The sequence below is a fragment of the Amaranthus tricolor genome, chromosome 17 (assembly GCF_026212465.1).
Source record: "Amaranthus tricolor cultivar Red isolate AtriRed21 chromosome 17, ASM2621246v1, whole genome shotgun sequence".
Taxonomy (NCBI): domain Eukaryota; kingdom Viridiplantae; phylum Streptophyta; class Magnoliopsida; order Caryophyllales; family Amaranthaceae; genus Amaranthus; species Amaranthus tricolor.
Window position 1 is genome coordinate 4,556,173 of NC_080063.1, and position 12,579 is coordinate 4,568,751.

The 12,579-nt window shown below is 37.3% G+C and overlaps 1 protein-coding gene across 1 annotated transcript; it reads left to right on the top strand.

Moving 5' to 3' along the window:
- The first annotated feature begins 791 nt into the window (after positions 1 to 791).
- LOC130804076 (uncharacterized) lies at positions 792 to 11,564 on the top strand. The gene is made up of 6 exons (XM_057668400.1): positions 792 to 1,431; positions 2,383 to 3,327; positions 3,800 to 3,994; positions 4,102 to 4,256; positions 5,152 to 5,262; positions 10,967 to 11,564. The coding sequence occupies exons 1-6, from the start codon at positions 1,240 to 1,242 to the stop codon at positions 11,037 to 11,039; spliced, it is 1,671 nt and encodes a 556-aa protein (XP_057524383.1). The 5' UTR covers positions 792 to 1,239; the 3' UTR covers positions 11,040 to 11,564.
- Positions 11,565 to 12,579: the final 1,015 nt, after the last annotated feature.

Here is a 12,579-nt window from a genome sequence, read left to right on the forward strand (position 1 = left end):
AACAATGCAGTAGCCCTCTCAACAATATGTGTGTTTTTGTGGTGAATGTTACTATGAGTGATGAATCCTATTCATAGGCAAGATATTCATCACTCTTAGTATTCCCTCATAAATCACCATAAACTCACATGTAACATCCCAATTAACAATCTAATTTACCATGTCAATAAACATTACAATAAACAATAGAGTAATGCACCACATTATTGCATAGTCACTACAAATTCTGACCAAAGACAGGATCCAAGGTAGTCTGCTCGCTCGACCGAGCCGCTACCCTCGCTCGGTCGAGCGAGTTTCCAGTGAAGCTACTGACTTGTTTTGGACATCTTGCTCGACCGAGCCAACACCGCTCCACCGGTCGAGCAATACTTTACTCGATCGAGCGGTTGGTCGAACCACTCACAGTCTGCTTCTTTATTTGTTGCTTTGATCAAGCAACTCTTATCAATCGTTCCAAACCTTAAATCACCCATATTCGACACATCTTTATCGACCCTCTCTAAAGTACAAGACAAAGCATGTTCGATTATATGTTTAAAGTTAACGTCATCATTAAGATTATTGGAACTTGCTTTAACACAATTTTAATCTAAAAGTGATCAATTTAGCCTTAAAGTAATTAATTATGATCAATTATATATTATAATAAAATCAATTTTAACCTTAAATGTATCAATTATAACCTTAAATAGATCAATTACTGATCGCATATGCTTGTATGAGACTCTGTTAGGTACAAGTTTTGCTTATAAAAATTTGAAATGGAGAAGTTGGGCTGAAAAGCATAAGTGATAGTGGGATATTTAGGACAAGAGCAAAACGTCCAAAATCCAGGAGAGCATTGGACCCGGTCACCTCATTATTATAACAACTATAACAAGCCAGCCAAGGTTCCCACTTCCCGACAGAAGCCATGAAAGAATCGAATTGAAATTTCCGCCCTCCCCAAAATATAGGGCATCAAATACGCCATTTTTGCTTTCTTCAAGCCTTCTTCCTTTCCTACCACTCTTCTCCTTTTTACGCAATCATACATCTTCCCACTTTCTCTCTCTTTTCACCCAATTATAATTTTGACATTATTATCAATTAATTGACGCCATTTTCAAGCGAATTTGTGGTAGTATACTTAGTATTCGTTGCTTTTCATTACTAGATCTGACTTCTGTGGATAATTTTTGCATGTTGAGCATAGAATGATATATTTGACAATTACATTGTTGTGATTGACGAAAGATGGGATCCGGGAGCAGCAAAACGCATCGTGTTGAGGGTGGTTCGGCGTCCTCTGGTTCTTCCACGTCCTCGTTTTCATCGGCATTTTCTACTTCAACTGGAAGTAGGATCAAGAAACGAGGAGTTTTTAGCTCCACATGTCTCGGATCGTCATCCCGAGCTTACGACTCTGACGACGGCGATGATGATCAGGTATTACATTTAAAAAAACTAATCATACTAGTATTTGGTATTTGGTTTTTTAGAATTAGGGTTTTGTATTAATGAACCTTTTTACCATTTTATGTGTGTTAGAACTAATTTGGGAGCTGATTCTGTAATTCATGTGGTCATGTGTATGTTATGTTTTCTTAGGCACATTTGATGCCAATTTTGCTGAAAATGGCTAGAATTTTGGTTTATCGTACTGAGTGATTTTCCACTTTTACTTGCTATTGTGTGCCATAGATGAAGGTCTAAGGGGAAAAATGCTGGGGGTTGGATAAAGAGGATAATGCTATTCTGTTTCATTTTGATAGTTGCTACTCATTAGTGTAGAATGCTGTATGAAATGATCTTGTTAATTTTAACTAAAACAATACTTTTAAGGTGGGTTTGATTTGCAATTTACTATTTGAAGTCTGGCAGCTGTTAGTGTGACAGGTTAGTTGCTTTATGATTTATTAGTTTCAAATTGTTGAATGTATTATATTAGACAGGATGTTTTTTTTGTTGGATTGAAGTTTCTGAACTTTCAGAGGTTGTATATATTGTGGGTCTTTATTATCCTTATTGATGTTAAGGTGTTGCAACTTGCAATGTCATCGTCAAATGGTTTACCCAGATAGAATTGACTACTTATTTGACAATCTGGATATCAAGTTTTTGTTTAAAGGGTTTGATTGATGTTCTGTGCTTAATCTGATATTGGTATTGATGATAAGCACCAATAATTTGTCAAACATTTCCACTACATTTGTTACTATGCATGTGACATGTACTCCATCTTGTTCTCTTTGCTAAGATCCTTTGTGTGCACTTTCTTGCAAAGTTTATCACTTTATCTGCTATGATGTTGACATTCTATGCAAACCAGTTCAGTATGATTATGTTTTTGTTCAAATGGAGGTTGCATATTTAAACGTATTGACATTTTGCCTATAGGTATCAGATTATCACAGTGAAGTTAGTAGGGCAAGATTGCAAGAAGTGAAAGTGGATTGTTACCAAACATCTAAAGTTAATGGACCTGATAACATGCCTTGTGTATCTTCTAATATAGAGCTTCGGGAATGGGATCATGGAAATGAAACAGACAGTGGCAGTAGGGCTGATGGAAGTTCGTCTCAAGTCTTCTCTGGCCAACATTTGAATCATTCAAGTCGATTTTTATCTCGCTTCAGTTTTGTCCCTGGTAGTGTTAGCTTTAGGCTCAGTAGAGCTGCTAGTGTGGGGTCATCATGCGATTATCCTTCTTCTCCTATGAACTTTTCTGTTTCAAGTGGTGAAGGGGATCACTTGCCTGGAATATCACATCACTTGATTAGCAGTCATGAAAATCAAACTAATAGCAGTCTGAATTCTTCACGCCTTACCAGTGCATCGGTTGGATCACATGGTAATTCATCTGTAAATTTGGTCCAGCTTCATGCAAGTTCTACTTTGTCTGGTTCCTTGCAAGATAACCAGGTCCTCTCTGCACAAAATTTGGTGAATAACCCCGATGTCTCTCTTGGAAGTCATATAGATGTGGAAGGGTTGAACAGGAGAACTGTCGACCATCGAAATGGTGCCCGAGAACAAGCAGACAGGAATGTTCGTTTTAGTAGAACCTTGAGTGTTGGAAGGCTTCGTGATAGGGTTCTACGGAGACCATCTTTTTCAGACATGACTCTTTCTCCTTTGCAGCAAGACAGGGTCGCTGCTCCTGAAGGAAATGCTGTTGACTCTCTGATGTCTTCTCCTTATCCGCTGTCTGGCATGCATCACTCTTATTATACTAGTCAAAATAATGACATCAATGTGTCACACCTTAGAGAAGGCAGAAATCATGATTTACTAGAGAATAGATCAACTTTCTTGGAACGACGTAGAAGAATAAGGTCTCAGGTCTGTGTATATTTTTTTGCTAGAAGCAACCCATATGACTTCTCTTATCAATATGCTCAACAGCTCAAGTATTGGAAGTTTTTGCTTAATTAAGTGAAACCTTGTAGTAAAGTCTTTGCAATGTTCACAACTTTTGTTTGGTTTTAGTTTTCGGTGCACTGTCCAAGATACCATTAGATCATGATTTAATGATACTGATTTAACTAAAGGCCTATCCTTTTTCATAGATTAATCAACATAGCAATATACGAATATTATTTATTTTTCACTTTAGTAAAATCTCATATGAATGCCAGCTGTTCCGACATGTAGTTGGATTATAATTTTCAATTTTAGGGATGGAGTATTTTGATAATACCTAGAAACACGTGGTCTTTTTTAAGTCAACCAGAATAACGTTAACTTCATTGTGGTCTCTTAAATATGAATCGATATATTCTCTTGCGAACCTTAATGACATCTGTATATCCAGGTACGTGCTCTTCAGCGTTTGGGAAGCCGTTTTGAGAATCTATCAGCGCATGAGAGTTATTGTATTCTGTCAGGACAGCATCAGAATGGCCATTGCTCATGTCGCATCAGTTCCAGAGACTCTAATACAAATAATGATGGTGGTGCTCGAGCTAGTATATCGAGAATCGTTATGCTAGCTGAGGCTCTGTTTGAGGTATGGTTAGATTACATTTTGGTTCTTTCTTTTGAGCACTGAGGGCTTGCTATTTACACTCAATTGCCATTTCAAAGTTGATTTTTATTTTGAACATTATATGTTAGGTTCTGGATGAAATTCACCAGCAATCAGTGGTGTTATCGTCTCGACCCTCTGTATCATCTATTGGATCAGTTCCAGCACCCAATGAGGTTGTAGAATCCTTGCCTGTAAAAGCATACACAAAGTCAACAAAGTTTCAGAACGAGGAGGTTGCACAGTAAGTTGTCTTTATTTTAGCTTTCTGCATCCATCATGAAGCAGGTTGATTAAATAACCCAGGTCCCAGAGTACCAATTTGCATGATGGAGAAGGCGCCGTGAATACTATGTTGCATTGTTTTACTCTATAACAATGTTACCACTTGTGTCAGTTACTCAATTATGTCTTTATCTAGGTAAAGTATATTCGTATGATTAAATAGCTGACTGGGTGCATTTCATATTGTTGTTTGAACTAGTTATGTCATATGTGCATGAAGGAATAAGGTCTATACAGTTTCTAAGCTATAGAACCTAGGGATTGCTGACTAGTGACTACCCTTATTGTGGAAAGTGACTTCAGCATATTTTTCTGTTTTTAAACTGTACGTTGGTGATTGTTTAACTCATGAAGGCTTTCATTTTATTTGATGTAGAAGACAAAGACAAAACTGTTCTTCCCTTAAGATGTAGGTTTGAGGTTGTTATGGATCTCATTGCTCATTTATACATACTTTCATCTGGTATTAATTGTAAATGCCGCTCAGAAATATATAGTTCTCTGTCCCCCTGATGTTACACCGTGGGGGGATGGCATCAAGTTTAGGGAATTGGGTTGGGTGGGTAGCTTTTTGTCCTTTTGTGAGTTAATTGGGTAAATAAGAGAGAGAATATAGAGGGTAAAGATGTTATAAAAGTGGTGGTCATGTCCCAATATTATAATGAGGCAAATTCATTGGGACAAACTAAAATTGAAGGTAGGGCAAATTGAGAGAGACGGGGGGAGTATTATGCCACTTTAGTTCATGCATTCTCACTTAGTAATTACAACGTAGTTTTCACTGCAGAAGTTGGCATATAAGCTCTGACTGCTTTGGCAATGGAGTAACCTGAAATTTGACTTATTGATCACAGATGTTACATATGTCTATTGGAGTACGAGGAAAGTGATGAGATGCGCATACTGCCTTGCCATCATGAGTTTCATAAGAAGTGCATTGACAAGTGGCTTAAGGAAGTTCATAGGTAAGCTTTTTATACACATAATTTTACCCTCTTCTAATTTAATTTCTGAAGCAAGTAAGCATGGCTGTGGGCCTGTGGCTCTTTGCAACAATTTCCTAGTTGGAAAGTTTTTATAGAATATTGTAAGTTAACTAGCATAATACTTGTTTCTTTAAATGAATGTAACACTTGCCTCATAATTGTCTCCATTGCACACACACTTGAATAAGTAATATCTTCAGTTTCATAGCTGTAAAATTATACAAACTTAATAGTTCGAAACTACAAGTAGAACCAATTTAACAAGTTGCACTCGACAAAGTTTCATATGTTACTTTTGTAAACAACAGTTGGAATTTGTGAAGTTTGACCATCAAAACATATGTGTTGCATTTATTTGTGTACCAAGGAAGTTATTGAGCAATGTGAGTTCGAATTAATGGGTTTTGTTTTTTTTTGGGGAGGGGTGGGGGGAAGAGAGAAAGGGGAAGGATGGCTTTTGATTAGGTTAGTTAAAATTACTCCCAAGTAAAAAAGGAATACAGCATGTAAGTAGTAAATAAATGGAAAATGAATCAACACATACACAAAAGAATATCTATGAAATCAATTATCTGTTGTGGTTCTTGTTCAGGTCGAAATTTTTGATCTTGAAAACCATATGTTTTGATCTCTCAATTCTGACTGATCCTCCTAATTACTCTCAAATTCATTTGAATAAAAGGGTCAAAGTCTATTTTCATCTCTTCAACAGTGTTATTTTCTGAAATTATCAATTTTAGATTTCTTTACCTGTGTTGCTCACCTTCCTATGATAATTTTTGGTTGTTGTGCAATAATTTGCATTTTGTTGATTCGGTAAACAAGGAAGCTAGTGAGCGAAAGAGCAATGATGCATTTACGTTTTTCTAAATTTGACAATGTCTTTGACGATTCGTGAAGATCTTGGTGAGATTGACTAGTGACCTGCTCCAGGCCATGACCCTCTTGATCCACAAATTACCCCTAACCTTCAAGCTGGCCCACACAATTACCTGTCCCACATCTCACTCCCCTCGCCTTGCCCTACCCATTGACCAAGTGCACATATTATATGATGCTCATTGGAATTTAGCATTTTGTGTTTTAACTTTTTAATGACGTGTGTTTGGAGTCATTGTGTTAAAAAGCAAGCTTTTATGGGGAGAAGTTGTAGCAAGGGTTTAAGTGTCCTAGAACGTGTACGTGTGTTGCTCTTGTTTTTGATAAAATTGGTTCAAATCTTAGTTTCCAAATGGAAATCTAGACGGAAAAAGAAAAGCTTTCTTGGTTTCGTTCCCTTAATTTGTTGGAATAATTTTAGTTTGATTGTTTGCATTTGGATCTTAATTATTATTTTTGTTTGTGTTAATCGTTAGTAATTAGTTTTTTCCTAACGAATTCTCAATCTAAGCAGAGTGTGTTTATTTCTACCTATACCTTTATTTATTGTTAGTTATCTTTTTAGTGTGTGTCTCTGTTCTAACCTTTGTGGGGTCTTGGCTTATTTGTGTTTGAGTTTACGGCGTCACCGTCCTTTGACGTCTGGTTTGGTTCAAGGTTAGTCGAGTATATAGTTAAGGCAGACTAATGGTAACCTAAGGTCAGCTCCAAGGAGGGGGGGGGGGGAACGTAAGCAGGATGTTGAACTAAGAGTGGGGACTTGGAACATAGGCACGCTACAAGCCAAGTTGTTGGAGTTGGCGACTGAACTTTCTAAATACAAGATTCAAGTGGCTTGCGTTTAGGAATCTAGGTGGAAGGGGCAAAAAGCAAGTGTTTTAAAGGGTTATAAGCTATGGTATGCAGGTTTGGATGGAAAGCAAAGTGGAGTCAGTATTCTTGTAGCTAATGATATTCTAAAGAAAGTGGTAGAAGTTAGGAGGTGCAATGATAGGATTTTGCTAGTTACAATAGTAGTGGGAGAAGAGGTCATATCGATCATTAGTGCGTATGGGCCGCAAGTTGGGCTAGATGAGGAAGTCAAACGTGAATTTTGGGATAACCTGGGTGACCTTATAGATACCATCCTTCCTTATGAAAACGTTTTTATAGGTGGAGACTTCAATGGACACATAGGTAAGGAGGCAGTTAATTATAAGTCGGTTCATGGCGGGTTTGGTTATGGTGTAAGAAACGAGAGTGGAGAGATCTTGCTTGAGTTTGCGTTTGCAAAGGAGTTGTTTATAGCAAACTCGATCTTTAGAAAGAAGGATGAGCACTTGATTAAGTACAAGAGTGGTGGGCATGCAACCCAAATTGACTACTGTTTAGTACAGAAGGTTGATCGGAGCTCGTATCTGGACTTTAAGGTCGTGCTGGGTACAGAGATGCCCACCCAACATAGGTTATTAGTACTAGTGTTTCATATGAGGAGAAAGATTACCGAGGAGAAGATAAAGGTTAGGCAAATGATCATGTGGGGTAGACTTAAAGGGATATGTTCGCTACCGTGACAAACAAGATTAAGACGTCGGGCTACCCAAGTATATTAGACGATGCAAATCAAATGTGGGCGACTATGGTGGAAACCATTCGAAAGGTGGCAAAAGAGACATTTGGGGTGTCGACGGGGAAACCAAAGGTGTACAAAGAGTCGTGGTGGTGGAACGAAGAAGTGCAAAAGAAGATAAAGGACAAAAACAGGAGATTCAAGGAGTTCATGGCTTGCACGGAGGAGAAGGATAGGACACATAAGAAGGAGAGGTATAAAGAAGCAGAATGGGCGGCAAAGAAAGCAGTAACGGAGGCAAAAGATCGCGCATTTGAAGCCTTGTATCAAAAGCTTGATACCAAAGAGGGGGAGAAGTATTTTTTTAAGTTGACAAAAGCAAGATCTAGGCAGAAGGACTTAGAGATAGTGAAGTTCATTAAGGATGAAGGTGGACGAGTACTCTTTAGACAAAAGGACATCAAGATGAGATGGCATCAATATTTTTTCCCGACTGCTCAATGAGACTAGGGATTTAAAGGAGAAAATTCGACAAACTTCAGACTTCCAAAAAACATAGGATCATGAATCGATTATTGATATTACCACGACGGAAGTAGGAGAATCTTTCACAAAATGGGGGGATTAAAGGCAGTTGGACCTGATAACATTCTGATTGAGGCGTGGAGGGGTTTAGGAGAGGAGGGAATTCAGTGGCTTACTAACTTCTTTAATGTCATCTTGAGGTCTAGTAAGATGCCAGAAGAATGGAGGGTTAGCACACTTATCCCACTGTTTAAAAACAAGGGTGATGCACAAGTATGCTGGAACAACTTCTAAGCCACATTCTGAAACTGTGGGAAAGAGTGATCGAGAAAAGAATTAGACAAGAGACGGTAATTAGAGAGAACCAATTCGGATTCATGCCGGGAATATCAACTACCGAGGCAATCCATCTTTTGAGTAGATAGATGGAAAAGTATAGGGAGCAAAAGAAGGATTTGCATCTGGGGTCATTGACCTGGAGTAAGCGTACGATAGCATACCACAAAGCATCGTTTGGGATAGCCTCAAGAATAGAGGTATTTGACGAAGGTACATTAAGATTAAGATAATACAGGACATGTATGACAGAGTGATGACTAACATACATACACCGGTGGGTATGACAGAGTCTTTCCCAATTAAAGTGGGACTACATCAGAGATCAGCACTAAGTCCTTTCCTTTTTACAATCATTATAGAGAAAATCTTTAAATCCATCTGGGAAACCGTACCATGGTGCATGCTTTACGCCGACGATATAGTTTTGGTCGCAAAATCCAAGGAGGAGGCTAATAGTAAATTGGAAGAGTGGAGGGAAGCCTTAGAGCGTAAGGGGTTGCGCATAAGCCGTATGAAGACAGAATACTTGAGATGCAATTTCAATGGACGAAATCGATAGGGGAGCCAGAGGTGACCATAGGGGGAGAAGTTGTTGCATGTACGTCCAAGTTCAAATATTTGGGATCCGTGATTCAGAGTAATGGGGAGATTGATGGAGACGTTACTAATTGTATACAAGCGGGTTGGCTTAAGTGGCGAGCAGCAACCGGGGTGCTTTGTGATAAAAAGTTCACGAGGAGATTAAAAGGTAAATTTTACCCCGTTGCAATTAGGTCGGCATTGTTGTATGGGACAGAATGTTGGCCCGTAAAGAAGGTTTACGAACAACGGATGAAAGTAATAGAAATGCGTGTGCTGAGGTGGATGTGTGTTAATATTATGATGGATAGGATAAGAAACCAGGAGTTTAGAGAGAAGTCACGGGTTGCACCTCTCTCCGCAAAGATGCGGGAGAACAGGTCGAGATGGTTTGGGAATGTGCAGAGAAAGACACTTGACGCCCCAGTAAGAAGGATTGGATGCATCATAGTGGAGGGCAAGAGAAGTCGAGGAAGACCTAGGAGAACATGGGAGTAACAGATTAAAAATGACATGCATGAACTTCGCCTCTCCAAGGACCTGACTAGGGATAGGGGCAGTTGGCGGCGCCTTATCCACGTCTTAGATTACTAAACCCGTCCCTTGAAAACAATGATGTACAAATTTTGTTTAATGATTATTTCCTTAATTCTCAGCTACATTGTTTCGGCATTCCCTTTTATTTCTCTGCTTCACATAATATCTCCCGATGAACTACTCACATGAGTGAATGATTATTCCAACTACATGAACCTCAAGTGATAGTCGATTATCCTAACCAACTAGACTACAATTGAAAGCCTTCCCCAAAAAAGAATTTCTTTTTTCTAAATGGAAAAACCTTGAAGCGCTTTAGAGATCTTATAGTGAGATGGAGATAACTATGATTGTAATTGAGGATAGAGTTTCTTGTAACCCTACTTACAACTCGGATGTGCAAGCTTTCTGCATCCTGTGAAATTTTACAAAATAATCTGATGGCTAATGGGCCTTTTTATAGTAGATTAATTTAATTAGACTAGGATAACATAATGCTATTAGGGCTTTTTTTCCGCAACACCACGACCGTTTTGGCAAATTGACCGTGTTTTTTCCATGTCTAGATTGACCCAGGTACTTGTATAAATTGAACAGGAACGCTAAAAATGATACAGTAGGGTGGAAGGGGGAAGAAAGAAAATGCTAGCTAGCTTGACTAGATCGACCCAGATACTGGTATGAGCAAATTGAGAACATTATTTAATCTGGTATTCCCTCTACTCTTGCTGACCCACAAGATGCCTGAGCTGAATAATAATTCTTGTTTGGACCCTTCTTTTCTGACAGTGTTCAAAACTTAGACATGAGTGGATGCATGTGATGGGGGTGCTATCCTTGAGCTTGAGTCAAAATTGTTAAATTCAACCATATGAAGTAAATATGAGTGCGTTGCTTGAAAAAATACAAAAGAGTGGACGAGCAAATTTTCAAACTTTCAAATTTGTTGGAGCTATCAGTCTTAGGCTAATCATAATTACAAGATATTATGAGGCTTCATTTATACTTTTTGCTTCTTGTCACATTTGAGGACTGCTTGTGTTGGGTACTCTGTTTTTGTTACTTTCATATGCAAGATCATGCTCTATATAAGAGATCAATGAGAATAATTTTCTCTGTTGCTCATTCTTGTTGCTTACCGTTTACTGCTATATTCATTACTACTATCTGAGATTGCTTTCTCCCACAATAATGTGCAATCATCAGCTTAAATACTCTTGAAATCTATACATTTGACCGGGTTTTGGATTTCATACCATATTTCTGATTGCTCAGGGTATGTCCACTTTGCCGTGGAGACATTTGCCGAGCTGAATCATTACGTGCCGGGAGTGGAGACAGCCGTTAGTGTTCTTCATACAATAGAACAGTGTACAAACATATAATGTTTGTTCAAGCTCTCTGGAATACATATCCGCGTCAGTGCATGCTCAGGAGATTTGTGATTCTTCTGCTCGGATTTTTATTTCCTCAACATTTTGACTTGAGTCACTTGGATGAAGAAAGCAAATCAAGTTATAACATCAAGTTCTCTACTTGTTCAAATCTCTGATTTCCGCCCACGTATATTCAGCAAGAGAATACAACCGAGGAAGGATAGTTTGGATTGAGATGGGGAAAGGAAATCAATGCTCATTTGCGGGTGTCTAGTTCCCAAAATTTTATGAACAATCGCAATCTTATGTGAATGATGTACTTAGAAATTTCGGGTCCAATCATTTGCTTTGTTTTTGTTGGGTAACCTTGTGTATATTGTACAATCAGGAGCTGATTTCATCTGTATCTTGTAGCTGTGTAACATTCAACTTCAACCATACTTGATTCTTTTAATGCTTACTTCAGCAATCTTCCTAACAGCCAATATTTTCATGTAGACCGTTGAAATCGTAAACCCCCTCTTTCACCCTTGTATTTTAATTCAGTTCCTTTTTACTCTACATCTACACTACCCGAGTACGCTGACTACCGTTTCGTTTACTTAATTTCATACTCAGTCAAAGTCAGTTTAGTTCATTTTCACAACTCTTGTGTTTCTAGACTATATTTTAATAAAATTTGCACTAGACTATATCAAAAATAAAATATATATTAAGAGTGATAAGTAAATAATAATCAAGTAGGCACAATCAGAGGGAGTATTGGATAATAAATTTAATGAAGGAAAAACGAAAATCATAAATATTAAAAAAATACTAAAATAAAGTTAGTGGAAAACTAATGGGGAAAATAACTATTAAAAAATAATTAAATAAAGGAAAAAGTGTCAAAAAGCACCTAATAAAAAAAATTTCAAAAAGTTTTAATTAAAATGTTTTTTCAAAAAATACCTAATAAAATTTTTTTTTTCAAAGAGTACCAACTAATGGTTTCTTTTAGTTGACCGTCAAATATAACGATTGATTGGTCAAAATCGAAAATATTTCTTCCTCATCTTCAATTTCTTTTTCAATTTAATTTTCTCACCGTCTTCTTCTTCTACTTTTTACTTAAAATCGAAATTAAATTGAAAAAGAAATTAAAGATGAGGAAGAAGATTTTTCGATTTTGACTCGTCACTGTCATATTTGACGGTATACTAAAGGAAAACGTTACTTGGTACTCTTTAGAAAAGAAAAAATTTTGTTAGGTATTTTTCGGCAAAGCTTTTTTATTATATACTTTTGGAAAAAAAAAATTATTAGATACTTTTTGACAATTTTCCCTTAAACAAAATTAGTAAGAAACGTATAGGACCATAAGCAATATAAAATTAAAAAACAAAATTAGTGTTAATTTGTGAGACCATAAACATTAAAAATATTAAAATGAGAATTAACAAAACTAAAATACATCCAAAATTTGTGATAAAAAATGAAAAATTCTTTAAATAAACAACAAACAAATTAACT